This window comes from Salvia hispanica, chromosome 5, assembly GCF_029641045.1.
Source record: "Salvia hispanica isolate PSC_SH4W2 chromosome 5, Shi_PSC_v1, whole genome shotgun sequence".
NCBI classification, from domain to species: domain Eukaryota; kingdom Viridiplantae; phylum Streptophyta; class Magnoliopsida; order Lamiales; family Lamiaceae; genus Salvia; species Salvia hispanica.
In genome coordinates, this window is record NC_142696.1 from 35,526,998 (window position 1) to 35,550,149 (window position 23,152).

Genomic DNA, 23,152 nt, shown 5'->3' on the forward strand with positions numbered 1-23,152 from the left:
TTTCGATATTTTTTCGGTACGATAAGGCCGGTATTTCGGTATTTCGGTATTTTTCCCCAGCCCTACTTGCAGCTAGTGATATTCGAATATTTGTGAGTTAGGATTATGACATGTTCTTTAAAATAGAAAATGGGTTAATATATGACAATAGCATTGACTTGCTATTATTACTACTAAATGAACAATTTAAGGTCTAGTGCAAATTCAAGCGAGATTTAAAGCTCACGACTCGATTGCAATTATTTCCAAATTTGAGATTATTAAAAATATTTTTATATAAAAATGATAGTACTTCCTCAATTCACAATCAATAATCATTTCATTATTTTTATTTGCCCGAAGGAGCATAGTGCAGTTGGCAATAGAGGGGCAGATCTTGCTGCTTATTCGTGCTGCATAGTCTGGGTTCAAATCTCACTGCTGGCTTATGACTGTCAGTGGGTTAAGGCCTCCCTCTTAACGGACTACTGCGTACCTTGATTTAACCTCCTCACATGATGTCGGACCGGAGTGTGGGGGCCACCAAGGCGACGGAATCGCCTTTTTGCTGCGATAATCATTTTATTTTATTTGTTGGTCAAAATAATCTTCTTTTATTTTTATAATAATAATAATACGAGTATTATTTTTTTCTCTTACTTTTTCCTTTCTCTCCTATTTATCGAGCTTCAACTAGTAATATTACATTGCAATAACTGTTTTTCATCTCCTTCGTTACTACTTTTATTGTCTACTAGCAAAAAGATTACTTGATGCAGTTAAATGGCTTAGCCAGAATTTCTAAAGCAATAAAATTGACATCGGAATTCTCTTAAAAAATAAAAAGAAAAACACTAAAATTCCAATATCCTTAAAACATTTTTTACAAAATGAAAATAAACTAAAATCTATGAAAAAAACCATGTTTAGATTCAAAACAAGCTTTCATATTCCATTCACCTCGTTACTCGCTTAGTTGTAGCGCTTCAGTAGTACTCCCATTACTTAAGTCTTTGTTGCTGTAGCAGTGGTTTTGTGTCTTCAAAAGTTAGGTTTCTTGCTGCAATGGCTCATCCCGGAGGACGTGCTGGGCTCAAGCCGAGGCCCGCTGTCGACTATGACACCATTCTAGCAGAAACGTTAAGGCCGCTAGGCGCTGAGGCGTTTCCGGTGGCGACGTGGACGAGGCAGGCGATCGTATCGAACTTCACTGACAAGCTGCTGACCACGGAGAGTAACCCCGCTATCAGGACCACCATCATAGGCAAGGGCAACGCCATGGAATTCTGGACCACGCCGGAAACTTGCACCGTGGCGCAGATCTTCAAGTTCTGCGTGTGGCTGAAGAATGATGACGGTACTCAGTTCTTGAATGATACTCGAAGGAAGTGGGCCCAACAAGCAGATGGAGGCTCAGGTTTCTCAGTTTCCAAAATAGAAGCTCAATTACTTAGGACGCAACAGAAAGTTGCTTTTTGCATTGCTTAATTTTAGTTGGGACACCAACAATGAAGACGTTTCCTGAAGCAGTTTATTTACAAATACTAGCATCTTGGCTTGTATTAAAAAATGTCCTTAGCCATTTTTTTTGTAGAGTAAGAAGGTGGCTAGGTTGCAACGGGAGATTGTGTTGATGCAGGAGCGTCGTGATCAGGAGCTGGCTGCTTCTGCGTATGAGCCAATGGATGCTATGGAGCTGGGCGCTGCTTGCTTTGCTCTGTACGTGCCAGGGAGAATGAGGATGAGGCGGAGTTGGATGAGGATCTGTTGGCAGACATCAAGGCCGCGTATGGTGGTTAGGCATAAGTTGGAGTTTCTGCGAGAAGGGACGCGGGAGGAGGAGCTGCGGGTTTGGGCTTCTAAAAAGATCGTCCAGCTTACTGAGGCAGGGGATAGGAAGAAGGCGAAGCGTATTCGTACCTACCTGGAGGCAATGGGTGGGGAAGTATCTGCTCCCACAGACCGCTGGAGGCGAAGGTAGAAATGGTGGCACTGCTCCCGGCCCTCAGGACGGCCAGGAGTAAGGTTTGAGGCGAAACCATTGTTTTCATAGACACACTTGAATCTGTTTTGAATGGTTTGCTAATATTTTACTACTATGTCACTATTAAGTTGTGCTCTTCGTTTTGTGTGTAAAAGGAACCGTTTATTTTTGCTAGGTGATGAACTCTTCATTTAAGAATATGTTGTGCTCTTCGTTTTGTATGCAAAAGGAACCGCTTATTTTTGCTAGGTGATAACTCTTCATTTCAGAATATATTGTGCTCTTCGTTTTGTATGTAAAAGGAGCTGCGAATAGGAGATGACCTTTACTAGTAGCTTTTACCTTTTGAGTTACCAAGCAGCCATGTTAAGATTTCAGTATCACATATCCTCCATTATATGTTAAAATAGATGCTAATCATGCTATGCTCATTTCTTAATAACCCCTTATTTGAAGCTATAGATTTGCCGGATGCTTTGCATCATACTAACTTTTTGCCTTTATTTGCTTTCGCCTCTCATTCTCTTAGTTTCTAACTTAAATAAGATCATAGTTCAAGGTAACAAATGAATCTATATTCTTAATCTTGCCGCTCACCTCACCAATTAATTGTAAATTTTGTCTTTTGGAAACAAATTTTGTGTAACAATTTTATACTCCGATGTCATATAACCGATCTGTTGAGATTATCCACCTCATGTGGAAGCAGCCGCTATAGTTGAAAATATTGTGAAGAAAACAAAGGTTGACTAAAATGGTGAATTAGAGCTGCAGCAATTTATTGCAAATCTGCAGCTTTGAAATTCTCTCACATATGTGAAGCTATAGGTCGGTTGTAGAGTAAGCTATAGGAGTGGAAATTTGCAGCTCATTCCTCCTATAAGTAGAGATGCAATTCGTCGATAAAGAGTGTGCAAGAGTTGCAGATTATAGCAACTAGTGAGAGAGGGAGCAAGAGAGAGTTTCAGTGAGTGCATTTTGAGAGAAGAAAAAGTGAGGAAAAATTCCCATCTCCCTTGAAATTGTAGCTCACTCTTCTTGTGTGTATTCCAAGTTATTCAACTTGAGATTTGTGTTTCCCCTATAGAGTGTAGGGAGAATTTTGTAAGCCTACTGTATACATAGTGGAAGATTTAGACTTCGGTCTCGTGGTTTTTCCCGATTTGGGTTTTCCACGTAAAATTCTCGTCTCACGTTTTTATTCTGCACCAAATTTGTTTTCTTGGTTTGGTCCCATTATTTAATCCAGCAAGAGGGAAAAGAATTATCCTGGTTCCGCTGCGCAAGTATCATCTTATTTTTGATACTCTTTGATAATTATCACCACTTTTCCCAACAAGTGGTATCAGAGCCACTATCGTGGTTTTGAGGAGGATTAAAAATGGAGGAATCGTCTTCGCTTGGTGGCATGTTCAAATTGAGCGGAACGAATTACTCAATTTGGAAGCCAAGCATGTTGGATCTTCTCTACTGTAAGGATCTCTATTTGTCCTTACATGGAGACGATGCCAAACCAAAGGATATGAGTGATGATGACTGGATCATCATGCACAGAAAACTGTTGGTTACATCCGGCGCTTCCACGAACACAATATCTTCCATCATTTCGCCAATGAGGAAAAGGCTGATGTTTTTTGGAAGAAAATGGAAGCTATGTTCGAGAGGAAAAATGCCTTGAACAAAGCATCCATCATCAGAAAAATCGTTCGATTGCGATATGTGGAGAGTGCCAACATGACGGAGCACCTCAATGCATATCAGGGTCTTATCAACCAATCCAACAATATGAAGATTTCTCTTGATGATGAAGTGATAGCTTTATTGCTACTCAGTTCGTTGCCGGATAGTTGGGACACTCTTGTAGTGTCAATCAGCAACACGGCTCCAGGGGGAGCACTGACCTTGCAGATGGTCAAATATTGTCTTCTTAACGAAGAATCCAGAAGAAGGGAGCAAGATCATTCTTCTGAGACAAAGGCGATGGTTGCTGAAAATAGTGATCGAGGGAGAAGTAAAAATAGAAACTCTCAAAACATGAGAGACAAATCCAGGGGGGAAGTCTAAACACAAAAAGGACTTCAAATGCCATTATTGCGGTGGGCCAAACCACTACGAGAGAGACTGCAGAAAGAAGAAAAGAGATCAAACGCGAGGAAATAATGAAAATGCTGAGAAGGACACAGCGACAGTTGCAACTGATGGCGATGTCGTCGTAGTTTGCGATGATGCCTGTGTGAGTTTGTCATGCCAACAAACGGACTGGATCATTGATTCGGGTGCATCATATCACATCACCCCATACCGTGATATGTTTGCATCCTACACCGGTGGCAGCTTTGGCAAAGTCAGAATGGCCAACCACGGCGTGACAGAAGTTGCTGGTATAGGAGACATTCATCTGCTCACTGACACGGGATGTAAGCTCATTCTGAGAGATGTTCGACATGTTCCTGATATCAGACTCGACATTATTTCCACCGGCAAGCTCGACGACGATGGTTACATCAACCATTTCGGCGAAGGAAAATGGAAGTTGATAAAGGGCTCCCTCATTGCAGCAAAAGGTAGAAAGCAAAATTCGCTCTACTTGATGCATGCAACGTTGTCCAATGGAGAGATGAATGCAGTCGTCAAAAATTCCTCCATTGAGATATGGCATAAGAGGCTTGGACATCTGAGCCAGAAAGGTCTGGAGTCTTGGCTAGAAGAAGCCTCATCCCTGAGGTAAAAGGAATGCATTTGGAAACCTGTGTTGATTGTTTGGCCGGAAAACAACACAGAGTCGCATTCAAGAGCTTCTCTCCCTCAAGAAGAGCTCAACCTCTTGATTTGGTGCACACAGATTTGTGCTACATGAAAGACAGAACTCTTGGTGGCGCATTATATTTCGTCACTTTCATTGACGATTTTTTGAGAAAAGTCTGGAGTTTTGCTTTGAAAACCAAAGACCAAACCTTGGAGGTCTTTAAGCATTTTCAAGCAAAAGTCGAGCGGCAGACGGGAAGGAAACTGAAGTGTGTTCGTGCAGACAATGGCGGCGAGTACCAAGGCCCATTTGAGCTGCACTGCAAGAACCATGGTATCAAGCTTGAGAAAAGTGTCCCAAAGACTCCTCAACACAACGGAGTGGCAGAGAGGATGAACAGAATGATTTGTGAGAGAATCAAATGCATGTTGTCGCATTCCAAACTGCCCAAATCCTTTTGGGGTGAAGTTATGAGGACTGCAGTTGACTCGATCAACCTTTCTCCATCAACTCCTCTGGGCGGTGACGTTCCAGACCGAGTTTGGTCCGGAAAAGACGTGTCTTACAAACACTTGAGAGTGTTTGGCTGCAGGGCGTTCGTGCACATTCCAAAAGATGAGAGATCCAAGCTTGATGACAAAACCAAACCATGTATCTTCTTGGGATACGCCCATGAAGAGTTTGGTTATAGATTATGGGACCCGGTTAGCATGAAGGTCATCAGAAGCAGAGATGTCGTATTCCTTGAAGATCAAGTTCTGATGATGCGAAAGAAAAGCCTGAATCTAATTCAGAAGTTCCTGTCAACTTAGATCCAGTACCTTTGCCGGCGGTTCAAGATCACGGGGGAGATATCCAACCGGAGCAAGGCGATCCGGTTGATGATGGAGCAGGTGACGAGGAGATTCCACCTGCACAAAATGAAGTCCCTCCAGTCAGAAGGTCAGTCAGAGAGAGACAACCTTCTACCAGATATAGCCCACATGAGTATGTAATGCTCACTGATGGAAGAGAGCCACAGAGTTTTGCTGAAGCCATGGCGCATGACCAAAAGGAAAAGTGGTTAGAGGCCATGAAGGAGGAGATGAACTCCTTACTCCAAAATCACACCTATGACTTGGTGAAGTTGCCAGCCGGCAAGAGGCCATTGAAAAATAAGTGGGTCTACAAATTGAAGGCTGAGGAGCATAGCTCACAACCAAGGTACAAGGCAAGACTGGTTGTGAAAGGTTTCAGCCAACGGAAAGGTGTGGATTTTGATGATATTTTCTCACCAGTGGTGAAGATGTCTTCAATCAGAGTCGTGCTCGCGATCGCTGCCAGCTCAGACCTGGAGATCGAGCAACTTGATGTGAAGACGGCGTTTCTGCATGGAGATTTGGATAAAGAAATCTACATGGTCCAACCTGAAGGGTTCCAAGTCAAAGGAAAAGAGAACCTTGTGTGCAGGTTGAGGAAGAGCTTGTACGGCCTAAAACAAGCTCCTAGACTATGGTACATGAAGTTTGAGTCCTTCATGACGACCCATGGCTACAACAGGACCACCTCAGATCACTGTGTTTTCTTCAAGAAGTTCGCAGGAGGTGATTTTATCATACTGTTGGTCTACGTTGACGACATGCTGATTGTAGGCCATGATGCCAACAAAATTGTTGAGCTGAAGAAAGAGCTTAGCGAGTCTTTTACGATGAAAGACTTGGGCGTGGCTAAGCAGATCCTTGGAATGAAGATCGCCAGGGATATAAAGAGCAAGAAGCTCTGGTTATCTCAAGAACAATACATTGAGAAAGTTCTTGAAAGATTCAGTATGAGCAAGTCGAAGCCGGTCACCACTCCACTTGCGGGTCATATGAAGCTCAGCTCTGCGCAATGCCCGACAAGTGAGACAGAAAAGGAAGAGCTGCGGAAGGTGCCATATGCTTCTGCGGTGGGCAGTCTAATGTATGCTATGATATGCACCAGACCAGACATAGCTCACGCAGTTGGTGTGGTTAGTAGATTTCTCTCTAACCCAGGAAAGGGGCATTGGACCGCAGTGAAATGGATATTTCGGTACCTGCGAGGTACTTCTAGACTTTGTCTGAAGTTTGACGACAACCATATCCTACTAGATGGATATACGGATGCAGACATGGCTGGTGACATAGATTCCAGGAAGTCCACGTCCGGATTCCTGATGAGACTTGCAAGGGGAGCTATCTCATGGCAATCGAAACTTCAAAAATGCGTGGCATTATCCACAACGGAGGCGGAGTACATAGCTATGACGGAAGCTTGTAAAGACCTGTTGTGGTTAAAGGAGTTTCTGCAAGAGTTGGGCTTGAAGCAAGAGAAGTATGTGCTTTACTGCGACAGTCAAAGCGCAATTCACTTGAGTAAGAATTCGAGTTTTCACTCAAGAACGAAGCATATTGATGTGAGGTATCACTGGATACGAGAAGCACTTGACAGAAAGCTTTTGCAGCTGGAGAAGGTGCACACCGATGAGAACGGTGCCGATATGCTTACCAAGTCCTTACCCCGAGATAAGCTTGAGATCTGCAGGCAAGAAGCGGGTCTCGTTGAATCCCTACATAAGGTGGAGGGGGAGAATTGTTGAGATTATCCACCTCATGTGGAAGCAGCCGCTATAGTTGAAAATATTGTGAAGAATAGCCAACAAAGGTTGACTAAAATGGTGAATTAGAGCTGCAACAATTTATTGCAAATCTGCAGCTTTGAAATTCTCTCACATATGTGAAGCTATAGGTCGGTTGTAGAGTAAGCTATAGGAGTGGAAATTTGCAGCTCATTCCTCCTATAAGTAGAGATGCAATTCGTCGATGAAGAGTGTGCAAGAGTTGCAGATTATAGCAACTAGTGAGAGAGGGAGCAAGAGAGAGTTTCAGTGAGTGCATTTTGAGAGAAGAAAAAGTGAGGAAAAATTCCCATCTCCCTTGAAATTGTAGCTCACTCTTCTTGTGTGTATTCCAAGTTATTCAACTTGAGATTTGTGTTTCCCCTATAGAGTGTAGGGAGAATTTTGTAAGCCTACTATGTACATAGTGGAAGATTTAGACTTCGGTCTCGTGGTTTTTCCCGATTTGGGTTTTCCACGTAAAATTCTCGTCTCACGTTTTTATTCTGCACCAAATTTGTTTTCTTGGTTTGGTCCCATTATTTAATCCAGCAAGAGGGAAAATAATTATCCTGGTTCCGCTGCGCAAGTATCAACTTATTTTTTATACTCTTTGATAATTATCACCACTTTTCCCAACACGATCTATGTATATACTTCCAGTAGGGTATGCTATGGTCCATAAGTGAAATCCTGTCAAAAATCAAAGCGAATCTCAACCCTTGGATCCTTAGATTGAATGGTTGTGATCATAATATCCGAGCTATATTATTAGACTACACCATCTACATTATTTACATTATTAGTCGAGCTACATTATTAGATTACACAATCTACATTATTAGATGACACGTGTTATTAATCTAACGTTTACGTCACAAGATTCAATGACTGAGATTTGCTTTGATTTTTGACAAAATTTCACTTATGGACCTGATTATGTCCCTACTTCGAATTATGACACAGAACAAAATGATAGACGACACTTTTTAAATGTTAATGACCAAGTTTTTCTTTATAAATGCCATTTTTCTTCGTTAGAAATAATGCTTTTCTTGCAAACTTTCTTTACCAACCAAAAAATTCGAAAAAAAAGCATTTTCGCCTAACAATAAAAAATGCGAATGTTTTATTCAAGTATTAATTTGAAAAATAAAATATTCGTCAGATTATTGAAACAAGTATGTCCCCAAAATAAATCGTCTCACAAATCAAGATTCGTGAGATAATTTGAAATATTGGCTCAATACTTTAATGAACACATGCAAATGACAAGGGACAAAATGGTTTAATGGTGAAGACACAGACACTCCTCAAAACAGAGGATAAAAAATTAAATGATGGGGTACTTACATATCTATAATTTAAATTCATAATAAGTATAAAAATCAATATAAGAAGAGCTCTCTCCCTAAGTTGACGGAAAACCGACCTTTCGTAGAATCCCAACAGCTTTGAGAAGACCAACAACCACCCAACCAAAATGTATCTTTTTACTGCAACATTTTACTTCACCACTGAAACAACACAATCTACATTTAGATTTTACCAGAAAACTTCAAAAAAAAAAAAAAGATCATGTCGAAATTCTTTTTTTTAGAATTTGCATAAAATTTATGTCTGTCCATAATTTGCTTGCACCTTTCAGGTTTGTTTTTGATGACACTAAGTAATAACTAAATAATATGAAAGTTTTCTTCATTTGTGAAAGTTTTTTTGTTGGTTTGTCTTGATTGTACGGAATTGCATGCAAAATGGATTACCCACATTCAAAACAAAATTACTTAGTTGGTCATGATTATTGAGTTTTGTATGCGAGAAAAATGTTCAGAATTTGTTGTTACCTTCTTTTTAGTTTTTCCTTTTCTTTTCTAAGCTTTCGTTGATGGTGGTGATGTTATTGAGGATTTGAAGCTGCTAAACTCAAGTTATAATTATTTTGCAAATCAATATGATTTGGGATTTTTCTTAGACTTACATTCTTGATTTCCTTTTTCAACACGAGTCCCAGTTTTGTTTTCTGACTTAGGGTTGCATAATTATTATCTGCAGGTTCTTTCAGCCAGCAAATGCGAATAAACCGGAGAAAATTCCCCAATTGGTTGAATTTATGGTTAGTGGATTCGTATAATCAGTCACATTGTGTGATTCTTATGAACTAAACGGGCTTTAAAAATTTAAATGCTATGCTTAGGTTAGTGTTTTCACTTCAATTTCTTCACAGAACATGATTTATATACATGTAAACTCCTATTTGTAGAATGGAATAGAATGAATGATCATGTTGTTAAATACTACTTGGAAGAGTTGATGTTGTATTGGCCTTTTCCATATTTACTTTGTCTTTAGAATCTTTAGTAAATTTCTAAATACATAAGGAGTTTCCCTTGCTAATGGAAACGAAGGGGTTCTAGCAATTAGAATGACCGTTGGTTTCGGTTAAATGCAGCTTGGAACCACTAGAATGGTCCGAGTATTAATTTTGGGATCAACCTTGGATAGATAACACTGGTATAGGCTAATCTGTCGTTTAGTAAGATGGATTAGAAATTCAGGATATATTCACTGGTTATGTCTGCGGTTTGAGATAACTTGCCCGATTCAAATACTGACACCCCATTCATTGCTTAATAGCTAGCTAGATGTTATGTTTTAAACATGCAACTAGGCACAAATAATTTTTGAGCTTATTCTGTTGTGATTTTGATAAAGAATGTAGTCTTCGAGTCTCTGCCTCTCAATCAAGATTTCCCTTCATTCGTTATTTCTGTTCACCGTTTCAGTTCACTCTATGGACCGGAATGTAAAAGACTCAGCTGGATTGAACAGCTCGAGTTCTTCCAGCCGGAGTGATGGTTTTGCATCTGTTTCAAGTATCAATGGTGAGAAACAACATATGATTCAAACGTTTGATTCCCCTTTGATGCTGATAGCAAAGATGTTGCATGTTTACCTTTTGTTTGACAGTGAAGCAGCAGGCATGTTTGGTAGAATGGATAAATTCCGTTCTTCCCGACCTACATTTTCCAGCAAATGCTTCGGATAATGAGCTACGGGACATCCTCATTGATGGATCTGTTCTATGTCGAATAGTAAACAAGATAAAACCTGGCTCTATTTCTGAGGTAACCGCGATTGATTTGGATTTGAACATCTTGTTTGAGGAGTGGAACGAATCATGACCTTTTTCGCTCGATGTCTTTTTAGCGTGACTCAAGACCAAAAGTCGAAAGATTCTTGTCCGCTATGGATGAAATGGGGTTGCCAAGGTTTCAAGTGGATGACCTTGAAAAGGTGATCGAATCTCGCTGTTTAAAGGTGTTTTTTCGCCTTCCCTTGAACTGTGTTTTCTCCCTTATCGTGTAGGGATCTATGAAGATGGTGTTGGACTGCCTCTGGACGCTGCGGATGCATTTCATGATGCGGTTTAGCAGAATGGATTCCATGAACTCAGGATGGAAATCCGGAGGCGATAGGGGGGGAAGTGCTAATAGCACTCCAAAGGAGGACCGCTTCCGGATGCTGTCTTCTCCACCTTTTGGAGAAGATAGGCGGAAGTTATTACCCGACACAAAATCTGTACACGGAATGCGCAATAGTCCCAAAATGACAGGTGCTATCTGTATACCTGTGCAGATACGAACATTGTCTGTGATTTGAATTTCGTTACCGATTAATTTCTGTGGCAGCCTCTGTCATAAGTCACTCTGGCCACAAGTTTCATGAGGTTTTTCAGCTCAAACAAGGGTCTTACGCAGACCTCCCTGCTGCAAAGATTACAGAAATGATGAAATCTAACAGCTTGGACGTAAGTCTTCATGTTAGCATATACGTTTATGCCTTTGTGGTGGACTCAAAGGTGTATATATCCGTTGCAGAATGCTCCGACTCAGTCACTGTTGAGCGTTGTCAACGGCATATTAGACGAGAGCGTGGAGATGAAGAGTGGAGCAATACCTCACGTCTGAAATCTTTAACAATAGGAACTAGCAATTCCATTTCAAACCTCAAAAGCTAACAGAATTTTTGGTTTCTGCATATATTTCAGAGCGTCGTTTGCCTTCTGAGGAAAGTCGTGCAGGAGATTGAGCGTCGGATATGCACTCAAGCAGAGCACTTGCGCACGGTAATGTGTTTGTTACATAGATCCACGTGATGCTACTATCATTATCCTCTACTTATCTTATCCGTCTCCCTTTATGTTCAGCAAAATAACGTTTTCAAGGCTCGAGAAGAGAAGTACCAATCCAGAATTCGAGTGCTCGAAGCCCTTGCAACGGGGACTAGCGAAGAGACGCAGGTATATAAGCTCTTCCAATTTCAACTTTACGCTCGTCAAATATTTATACATGTTGACATTCCTATCTACCTAAAGAGATTCATTGTTAGCAGATTGTCATGAATCAACTCAAGCAGATTAAGGTACTATTAGTTGAACTCATTCTTTTATACGAATTCATCATGAATTTGAGGAGTCTATAGCTTAGTTTTGAAATTTTCTATAGCAGAATGATAAGAACAAATTTGAGGAGAAAAAGAAGGCGGACGAGCACGAGACATGGAAACTTGTCAAAGAGAAAGATGACCTCAATCAAGTGGTGGCAAATTTGAGGCAAGAGCTAAGAGGGATGAACGACATGACAAGTTCGGGGCAAGATTATAGTGAAAGAAGTGAGTTTAATCAAGAATCGGAAAAGACGAGGCAGGAGACTAGACGCATTCAAGAGCACGAGGCAATGAAAACCAGTGAGCTTGAGCATAAACTAAAAGAAACACAAAGCTTGCTAACAGAGTCGAGAAGTAGAGTGAAGGAGCTTGAGGCAATGAGAGTCGACGGTGGAGGAACGGAACAAGATCTTGAGAGAAAATTGATGGCAGCTGTGAAGTTTTCGACCGAGTTGAGATCTCGAGTGAAGGAACTTGAGGCTATGGATAGAGGAACTCAAACCACTTTACAAGAGCTTGAAGATAGGCTGAAGGAAGCGGTAAGCTCATTAGATGAGTCAAGGTCCAGAGTGAAGGAGCTCGAGGCAATGAGAGTCGAAGGTGGAGGCACTCAGGAAGATTCTGAGAGAAAATTGATGGCAGCTGTGAAGTTGTCGACAGAGTTGAGATCTCGAGTGAAGGAGCTTGAGGCAATGAACACAGAAGCTCGAACCGCTAAACAAGAGCTTGAAGATAGGCTGAAGGATGATGTTAGCTCGTTAGATGAGTCCAGGTCCAGGGTGAAAGAGCTCGAGGCAATGAGAGTCGATGGTGGAGGCACTCAAGAAGATTTTGAGAGAAAATTGATGGCAGCTGTGAAGTTGTCGACAGAGTTGAGATCCCGAGTGAAGGAGCTTGAGGCTATGAATACAGAAGCTCGAACCACTAAACAAGAGCTTGAAGACAGACTGAAGGAGGCTGTAAGCTCGTTAGATGAGTCGAGGTCTAGAGTAAAAGAGCTCGAGGCAACGAGAGATGAAGGTGGAGGCTCTCAACAAGATCTTGAGAGAAAATTGACGGCAGCTGTGAAGTTGTCGACAGAGTTGAGATCTCGAGTGAAGGAGCTTGAGGCTATGGATACAGATGCTCGGACCACTAAACAAGAGCTTGAAGATAGGCTGAAGGAAGCTGTAAGCTCGTTAGCTGAGTCCAGGTCCAGAGTTAAGGAGCTCGAGGAAATGAGAGTCGAAGGTGGAGGCACTCAACAAGAGCTTGAGAGTAAATTGATGGAAGCTGTGAAGTTCTCAACAGAATCTCGAGTGAAGGAGCTTGAGGGTATGGATACAGATGCTCGGACCACTAAACAAGAGCTTGAAGATAAGCTGAAGGAAGCTGTGAGCTCGTTAGATGAGTCGAGGTCCATAGTGAAGGAGATCGAGACAATGAGAGTCGAAGGTGGAGGCACTCAACAAGAGCTTGAGAGAGAATGGATGGAAGCTGTGGAGTTGTCAGCAGAGTTGAGGTCTCGAGTGAAGGAGCTTGAGGCTATGGATACAGAAGCTAAAACCATTAAACAAGATCTTGAAGATAGGATGAAGGAAGCTGTAAGCTCGTTAGATGAGTCGAGGTCCAGAGTGAAGGAGCTTGAGGCAATGAAAGCTGAAGCTCACAGCACTCAACAGGAGCTTGAAAATAGGTTGAAGGAAGCTGAAAGCTCGTTAACAGAGTCGAGATGTGAAGTGAAGGAGCTTCAGGCAATGAAAGCTGAAGCTCACAGCACTCAACAGGAGCTTGAGAATAGGTTGAAGGAAGCTGAAAGCTCGTTAACCGAGTTGAGATCTGAAGTGAAGGAGCTTCAGGCAATGAAGGCTCAACGCGAAGCTGCACAACAAGACACGGGGAACAGATTGAAGGAGGCTCAAGTCACGCTAGAAGAGTGGAGAAGTAGAGTGAAGGAACTTGAGGCATTATCAAAATCAAAATCCGAATGGTGGAAGAAGAAAGAGCAACTTCACCAAATCTTTACAGATTCACAGCTTGGCGCACTACATGTATGCCTTGATCTAAATCTCATCATTACATTGTCCCATATAAGTGATTTTTTTCTAAAGCATATGTGTGAACTATGTATTCAGATACTGAGATTCACGTATCAGTCGATCCAGCAAGAAATCGAGAAAACAGAGCTATACTATTCAGAAGCGCTCAGTGACTTAGGTACATAATTCTATTTTTTTTTAAAATTTTGATGATGAACTATATGAGAGATAAGTAGATTTTTGAAAAATCCTAACATGCTGTAACAGGTTCAAAAATAAAGGTTCTAGCTGATGCAGCAAAGAACTATCATCCACTCCTTGCAGAAAATCGGAAGCTGCACAATGAGTTGCAGGAGCTAAAAGGTACCTGCATTTTTACTCCATGAGTCCATGTTGAACATAAATCAATAAAATCAACAAATTTCTGTAATTCCTTAAGCCTTGATTTAAACAGGAAATATTAGAGTCTACTGCCGGATAAGACCGTTTCTCCCAGGGCAAAAGGGGAAGCAATCAATTATTGAAAACATTGGTGAAAATGGTGAGCTAACGGTTGCCAACCCCGCCAAACCAGGGAAAGAAGGGCGCCGTTCGTTTAGGTTTGATAAAGTGTATGGCCTATCATCAACTCAAGGTTTTGATCTTTGAATATGTGCATCTCTACCTAGCTCATCTCCATGATCAATCACTCAAGTTTCAAATGCATGCAGCTCAAGTTTTTGCAGATACTCAGCCATTGATACAATCTGTTCTTGATGGATTTAATGTGTGCATTTTTGCCTATGGTCAGACTGGTTCGGGGAAAACATACACGATGGTAAGATACAAAACCTTTATCACATGCTAATTAATAATGTATTTCTATAGTGAACAATCGTTCTCCGTAGACTGGTCCAGATGGAGCAAGTGAGGATGAATGGGGGGTCAACTATCGAGCGTTGAAGAACCTGTTCACCATCACACAAGATCGGGGGACCATCTTTAAATACGAGGTTTCTGTTCAGATGGTGGAGATATACAACGAACAAGTCCGCGATTTGCTCTCCAATGACGGCCAAAAAAAATATCCTTCAATGCCAATTTCTTGCATATCTTCATGAGGAAAAAATAAAATTGTCATTTGGATTAGTGAAATATAAGGAGTATCCATTAGTTTTAAAATATGTAAATTCTAGTCACTAACAAAAATGCCTCTAGTAATTTAAAATCTGGAAATAATCCAAGGCTCGTGTTCATCTAGAAATCGAAGCTTCATTTGAATTTCACGTGATATCAATCAATATGATGTCTGGAAAATATGTTGGCTTCAAGGTTTGGGTTCATGTTCATGCGAAAATCAAAGGTTCATACGATTGTGGGAATTGAACGTTTTTGCTTAATGCTTTGCATGAATCTGTACTATCATCCAGAATCGTTCAATTTGCGCGGTCGTATGAACTTTTTTATTTTTGCATGAAGATGAACCTTTTCTTATTTTTATTTTTGTGACAATTTCACAAAAATGGCTGTATATATTTTTAGACTTTGGATACTATTTATATACAGACTAAGCAAAATGGCTATTTTCATCACTGCCACTATCTATCCTTCATCTATTTCATTCAGATCACACATCAAATACTTGTTTTTCCTTGATTTCCACACACTTGGGATCTTGACTAGCTCCCAACCGAACGGGCTGGCCGTCCCGGATGCAAACATTCAGCAAGTCAACACGTCCGAAGAAGTTATGAAACTGATGGATATTGGACTGCAGAATAGAGCTAAAAGCGCCACAGCCATGAACGAAAGAAGCAGTCGATCACACAGGTACTTTTCGAAATTTCACCATTCAATGTTTATTCCCAATCTTTTGGGTATGTGTATCTAGGAGAGAAAGTTAATTCGATGATAAGGTGGCGTCCCACGACATATATAGTGTTAAAAATAAGTCAGAAGGAGTATCATTATTCAATTATTCGGCCATTACATTTTACCAAGTTCAGTCCTAGCCATATTAGTGAATATTTATGCATTTTTCTACAACAACAAGACGGCTCCCATATTGAAGATAAATGCATGCAGTATTGTCTCAATTCACACGCGAGGAACGGAATTGAAGAGCGGTTCATCTCTACGAGGCAGTCTTCATTTGGTAGATCTTGCAGGGAGCGAAAGAGTAGACCGCTCAGAGGTGACGGGAGACAGGCTTAAAGAGGCGCAACATATCAACAAATCGCTATCTGCCCTCGGTGATGTCGTCTTTGCTCTGTCGCAGAAGTCTGCTCATGTTCCTTACCGCAACAGCAAGCTCACTCAAGTCCTTCAGAGCTCATTAGGTATGCCTATGTAAATTCTTTATGTATTTAATACATTTATCTTTGTTTTCTTTTTATCATCTAAATCTGTGATGCAAGTTTGACCACTAAATATTGCAATATTACTCACACAACTAGTTACTCCCTTTTTCTATTGCTTGCATAAATATATTTTTATGAAGTACTCATTCTAATTAATTAACATCTAGTTGCACACAATTTTGATATGTGTAATATCCATCCAACATCTTGCTTATGTTGTAGGTGGCCATGCAAAGACCCTGATGTTTGTACAGCTTAATCCCGATGCTACTTCTTTTAGTGAAACGTTGAGTACCTTAAAATTTGCTGAGAGGGTGTCGGGAGTCGAGTTGGGTGCAGCAAAGAGCAGCAGAGACAGCAAAGAAGTACGCGAATTGACGGATCAGGTAATTTGTTTGCATACAATCACTACTATTGATCCTCACATTTTTTCCCTGCTTGAGTTTTTTCTTAAGCACGAAACGGCTATCAATTCCGATGTTCATGTCAAATTACCAGATGGAAGTTTCTAGCTATCTATAATTTAATGTTACCCTAAAATATATTTAGACACGAAACTTATTCCCTCCTTTTGTTTTGCTCTTTTACCGGTCGGAATTTTCTTGACATCTTTGATTCAATATAGCATTTATTCATATGATTGTGAAGTGCATGCACAAGCTAATTTCACCTCAAGTTTTTCTTTTGTTGTCTGTCCTTTTATTTTGTTTCTTTCTTCATTTTACGGTTGCAAATACTTGTTTGATTTTATGTTTTACACAATGTAATGCTCGTAGATTGCAACTCTTAAAGAGAGTTTAGCTAAGAAAGACGAGGAGTTAGGGGCGCTGCAGAAGCCGCTTAGAGATCCAAAAATAGGAGTTTCTGGAGAGAGAAGGGGTCCTAGATCAATGAGGTAAGGATATTTTTTCTTGAATTAAGAGGAATTACATTGATATGAATACACCTCAACGAAGCTTCAAATGTGCTGCAACGATAGCTAGTTTAATTTACGTGAATAACAGAGTGCTTAGCATTGGAGTGCCTTTGTTAGATAGTTTCTTCCAAAAATTGGTTTTAGTTTTATTTTTTTATGTATGATACTATATCAATGTGGATAGTTTCATATATTAACTTTAGAAAATTCCAATCAACATTCGATTTCCAAACAGTAACATTGTTGGTGCTAAAATCTTAGGACTCGTTCGTGCAGGTAACGATAAAGCTGATGGCTCTTGCTGAGCAAAAAACATTGATAAGCACGTATACATAGGTATTATAGCGTTAGAAATATTCCCGGTTTGTACAGCTAAACTGATGCTCACATTTTCTGTTGATTGACTCATATTTTTTTCCCAGTTTGAAAGAGAGATGAAGAATAGAAATCTCATAGGTTAGGCCATGTTTTGGCCAAATTGTACATGTTTAGAAAATTTTAGTTAGAGAAGTGTATTATATGTGTTTAATGCATGAGCTAGAATTTAAAATAGTCTTGATAGTGGATGTTGTTTTAATTTAAAATTGGTAACGCAAGAAAGATATATTTAAAAATAATTGAAATCGTTTAATTAAAAATGAGACTAGTCACATTAAAAAGAGAAACTTAATTAGCATCTATAAATATAAATTAATAATTTTGGTGGACATTCTAAAATATAAAAACATGACTGTTTTTTTGGCCATGGATGGAATGAAATGAAATGAATATGATATAAGAAAATTTGAAAGTACTACTACAATGTGATAATTTCTCCCTTATTTCTTATCTCTGATTATATTAGTACTAGTATAAATTTGCTATCAAAGAGAACACACTCTTAATCTAATTTATTTTTATTTACTTAAGTAGTTCATTGGCGTTTAGAATTTATTTTTTCCTTGTGTATTAATTAGATGGACAAGCGATCGGTGATTGTTTTTTTTGAACTCTTATGACATAGAAAACGAGGGTTTGTGTTTCGGTATATATTTGATGAATAATTAAACGTATTTGCTTTTCAGGATCATATATAGGATTTTCAGATATGTAAAAAAAAAAAAAAGTCGAGATATATTAGTGTGAAGGCTAAAAAACGTAGGATTCTAGAAAGGTGAGTTTAGAATTTTAGATAGGGTTGCAAGTACACAAAAAGTTAAGGTTAAGATTGAAATTTTTTAGATGCAGTCTAATAGTTTGGTAAGCGTTTCAACCACTCTCATCTTATGTATCTTTCATGCTCAAATATATACTTCACCAACATCTTATAATGTTCTTAAATTTATCAACTTGTTATATCCCTTCACTTTCATGTATTAAGAACTAGAATTATCTTTTCTGCTTTGATTTTTATATAATTTGTAAGTTTGATGATTATGGTTACAAGAATAAAATAAAATGAAACATTTTGATGTTTACTTAACACTTATTGTTTATTTTGGATGATTAACAATACAAAATGAAACTGCAAGTGCTCTAGTAAAAATGACACATCTAACTTCACTTTAACTATTTATTATTATTTTTCTGAAATAACTGGAAAAAAAAAATATCTTAAATAACGTGTGACAAAGGAAGTATTACTTTATTAAACTTTGGTACAATTTAAATGTTAACTAAGCAAAGTGACAATTATTCCCTAGATAAATGTATTAAGGTTCTACAATATAAATCCACATTTAACCGTATCTGTGTAGCTACAAATACAGATCAGTTAAGAGGGATAATAGGCGAATGTATTATGTGTACATATAGGAAGATACCAATAATTAATGATTATCGTGTACTATTTTTCATGGATAAATTATAAATTTAAAGTTTGTACCACAATAAGACTCGTGCCATACATTAACTTTAATTTATCGCTTGGCCAACTCACACCCACTTAATTATACTAGTACTATATTTAATAGTTAAGTAGACAAACAACAAAACGTATTTACGTACACAAATTTGTATGACATCCATATACTACGTATGGAGTGTATCAGGGTCCTCATACCTCCTTAGTATAAAACAACAACATAAATCACAACTTTTGGATATTAGGATTGGATAGTTATGATAAGCTACATTATTAGATATTAGACTAAAATGCTACTCCCTCCGTCCACAAATAGGAGTCTCATTCTATCCGACACAGATTTTAAAAAATGTTAAGAAAAGTGGGTGGAAGAAAGTTAGTGGAGGGGTCCCACTTGTATATATTAATTTTAAATGATATATGTGAGTGGAATGAGTTATTGGAATGTGGGGTCTCTTTGCCATTTATGGTAATTATGAACCGGGACTCCTATTCGTGGACGGAGAGAGTATATTAGTTTACTAAAATGGTACTCCCTCCATCCCACAAAAGATGTCACACTTTCCTTTTTAGTTTGTCCCACAAAAGATATCACATTTTTCTTTTTGAAAAAAGTTCTCTCTTACATGAATATAAAAATTATATTTTCTCTTTGCATTTAACACACAAAACAAAACCTCCTAAAATCTCGTGTCATTCCACAAGAGTAACATCTTTTGTGGGACGGAGGGAGTATATTATTAGCTAAATTACATTATTAGACTAATAATCTATATTATTAGATGATATGTGACATTAATATAATCTTTAGATCATAAAACCAATGAACTACCTGTGTTTTTATTTTTGAACTATTATTTAACATATGAATATGAATACATCCCTACTCTACATATATATTTTTTATGAAAATAATTTCAATGAATATTTGATTAGTTTAAATTTGCTCGTGTAATCAGTCCACGATCCTAAGCTTTTTTTTTTCCAAAATAGAAACACGTTGTATCAAAAAAAGGAAATTAATATTATTGCGGAAACAAAAATAACTCCGATCCTAGCGCAAGGTTAAATCACGGAATAAAATGAGAAATCCTGAGGAAAAAATATAGGAAAAATGAAAACTTGTATAAAGGTAAAGGAATGTAAGCAACATGTGTCAATAGAATATGGAAGATTATAAGGCATGTTGTGATTGGAGGTTTACCATAGTTTTGGTGGGTAGAAATGGGTGAAGGTGGTTGGACCGTTCATGCCCATAATCTCGACTAAACACTCCCTCTCACGTATACACAATTTACTATTATTTTGTGTATGTATATTGCATTCACACCTGAATATATAAAATCAATATTTACCATTTCTTATCTTCTCCTTTAATCATAAGATCAGAATTCGATATCTAACTATATGAATACATCAAATTATTTGGCCAGTCAATCTCATAACATATAGTGCATTGATCATTGGGATAAGAGATTACCCTGAATACCATGAAAATCCCCCCAAAAAACTCATCTTTTCCATATCAAAATATAAAAATATATATTAATCTGCAATTTATATATTATTTTATTTTATTTTATGATCTGAAGATCGATGTAAATTGTTGTAGCAAATTAAATTTAAGGAATAATATTTTAATCAAGAAATAGTAAAACATTCTGAGTTAATCATATACGGAGTATAATTAAGTTTTGATGTTTTTATAACTAAACCTAGATTGTATAAGTATTATGCTTTAAATTCAGATCATGATCAAAATCGATAGCCACTACTTTTAGTATGTACGGGATAACTTCACATGCCTAAGTAATTAAATCATACTACTTAAAAAATGATTGTGACATACTTAGACATACAAACACGTATCCGCAACTCGAATTATAGATCTCAATTTAGCCTCACAAATAGTATTCACTTTAGAGCATTGGCAATGGAGGGCTGGTCTCCCGGGCCCATGATAGCCCCCGATTGGCCCCCATTGTGGAAAAGGGGCCGATGATCACTTTAGAGCATCGGCAATAGAGGGTTGGTCTCCCGGCCCCATGATCGGCCCCCCGATTGGCCCCATTGTGAAAAAGGGGCCGATCATCAGCCCCCATCACTTCACCCCAACGGGCCGATTGAGATGGAAAGTGGGATAGACCTCTTTCATTGCATGGAGATAGGCTTTATGGGTAAAATACTGACGTGAGTGGAAGAAATGTAAATATGCCCTTAAGTGGAGCCTATCTATTGTGAATGCATTTACCACTGATTTATTTTTAATGGGACCAATATTGTGTTCTACTAGTATCATTTAGTCATGATGACTAATGCTGAAACTACGCGGCAAGTAAGAAAATGCAACAGAAATAGTACTATTCTCTTACCCAATCCTATATCTCAATAACAAATTAGATAGAGTAATTAATACACATATGTAGCTTGAAATAAAATAAACACCCCAAGGCATTAAGAAAATCTAAAGATGGATGCGACACACTATCTTTGTCAAAGTGTTAGCTGTAAATATCACAATAAACAAAGACTTTATAGTGAGGAGAAGAAGAGGCTTGTCGATGAAGGATCGATCAACTGGGCAAAGCCATGAAGGATAAGAAGGGGCCATTAATAGCCGGCTCTGGATGCTGCCCTCCCTACTCGATCCGCTTCGTTTCTTGCACGAGCTAAAAACAAACACGATGGAGGAAACTCAGCTTCCTCCGGGATTCAGATTCCACCCCACGGATGAAGAGCTCATCACATACTACCTTAGCAATAAAGTCTCGGATTTCGAATTCACAACTAGGGCTGTTGCAGATGTTGATCTTAACAAGTGTGAGCCTTGGGATCTACCAGGTATATTATTCTCAAAAAAAGGTTATGTAGTTTTGTTAATTGATCAACGTGCATGTTCTTAATTAGTTTGTGCCTCTTTCCACATGTTGCAATTTGGAGTTTTTACTTGGGCTATATATATTTGTGTTCAAATCTTATGTTAAATTTTACTTTCTTCTTATCATTTTGCTTCTCTTGCTAGCTTATCAATAGCAGATAGAAGGCAGACTTAGTAGTATGATAATATTGAATATATAAGAGGATAAAAATAGATGTATTTCAAGTGGTGTTTATATTGTTGGAGTTCAAACCATCTTATATCATGGAATTAGAAAATGTGGCAACAATATATAAGTATAACCCCTTTGAAAATTGTCTTAAATACAATACCATAAGGAGTTAGTCCAAGTGAGACAATATCATACTAATGTTGAGTTTGCGTTGAAAATGCAGCAAAAGCATCAATGGGGGGAAAAGAGTGGTACTTCTTCAGCCTTCGCGACCGGAAGTACCCAACAGGGCTGAGGACGAACCGGGCGACAGAGGCCGGGTACTGGAAAACCACAGGAAAAGACAAGGAGATATACCGCGGGAGCGCGCTGGTGGGGATGAAGAAGACTCTCGTGTTCTACCGGGGGCGGGCCCCGAAGGGTGAGAAAACCAACTGGGTGATGCACGAGTACCGCCTGGACACCACCTTCAAGCCCGCCAAGGAGGAATGGGTCGTCTGCCGCATCTTCCAGAAGACCGCCACTGTCAAGCGGCCCCACCCCTCCCCGCCAGACGAGTCGTCCCCCGGCGACATCGAGCTGCCCAGCTTCGGCATGCCCAGCTCCCCGCCGCCGCCGCATCCTGACATCAGTGCTATGCAGAATTATGCTAATGATGGCAGCGTGATGAGCTGGAATGCGGAAGCGGCGGTTAACTCGATGCCGCCGTGGCCGTTGCTGAGCACGAATCTGTCGATGAATCTGCTGCTGCACACGGCGCTGCAGCTCCGCGGGCGCGGTGTGCAGCAGCAGCAGGCGGCGGATGGTTACGGATTGGTGCCGCAGATGAATGTGTTTGGGAGTCATGATTTTGGGGGGTCGGGTTTCAGTATGGGTTCGACTTCGGGGGTTGTGGAGTCGGTGCCGCAGGGGCAGCTGCCAGCGTTGGAGCAGCCGCCGTATAATGTGGACTCTAACATTTGGTGATGAGCATTTGTCGTCCAAAGAGGTGTAGGTTCAAATTGGGCTAATCCCATTTAGAGTGGGGTAGTGTGGATGTTGGGGTGATTAATTAGGTAGGTGATGGGCAAAGTCCATTGCCGGAATAAATCAACAGAATAATGGTAGGATGTAATACTAGTTAATTAGCCGCTGCATTGGAAAATATGTGCTTTCTAGTAAACTGTATGTATGTTTTGTTGAAAACTCTTGTTCAATTCTGTCATGCATTTTTC

General features: G+C 39.4%; 2 protein-coding genes across 2 annotated transcripts; both read left to right on the plus strand.

Moving 5' to 3' along the window:
• Positions 1 to 10,719: 10,719 nt before the first annotated feature.
• Positions 10,720 to 17,028, plus strand: LOC125189447 (kinesin-like protein KIN-14P). The gene is made up of 16 exons (XM_089059229.1): positions 10,720 to 10,939; positions 11,016 to 11,134; positions 11,205 to 11,288; positions 11,375 to 11,452; positions 11,534 to 11,626; positions 11,835 to 11,997; positions 13,249 to 13,802; positions 13,887 to 13,968; positions 14,058 to 14,153; positions 14,245 to 14,424; positions 14,501 to 14,607; positions 14,678 to 14,853; positions 15,435 to 15,599; positions 15,855 to 16,108; positions 16,352 to 16,515; positions 16,906 to 17,028. The coding sequence occupies exons 1-16, from the start codon at positions 10,735 to 10,737 to the stop codon at positions 17,026 to 17,028; spliced, it is 2,643 nt and encodes an 880-aa protein (XP_088915355.1). The 5' UTR covers positions 10,720 to 10,734.
• Positions 17,029 to 21,441: 4,413 nt separating this feature from the next.
• LOC125191131 (NAC domain-containing protein 59-like) lies at positions 21,442 to 23,134 on the plus strand. The gene is made up of 2 exons (XM_048088605.2): positions 21,442 to 21,729; positions 22,162 to 23,134. The coding sequence occupies exons 1-2, from the start codon at positions 21,516 to 21,518 to the stop codon at positions 22,902 to 22,904; spliced, it is 957 nt and encodes a 318-aa protein (XP_047944562.1). The 5' UTR covers positions 21,442 to 21,515; the 3' UTR covers positions 22,905 to 23,134.
• The last annotated feature ends 18 nt before the right edge of the window (positions 23,135 to 23,152 follow it).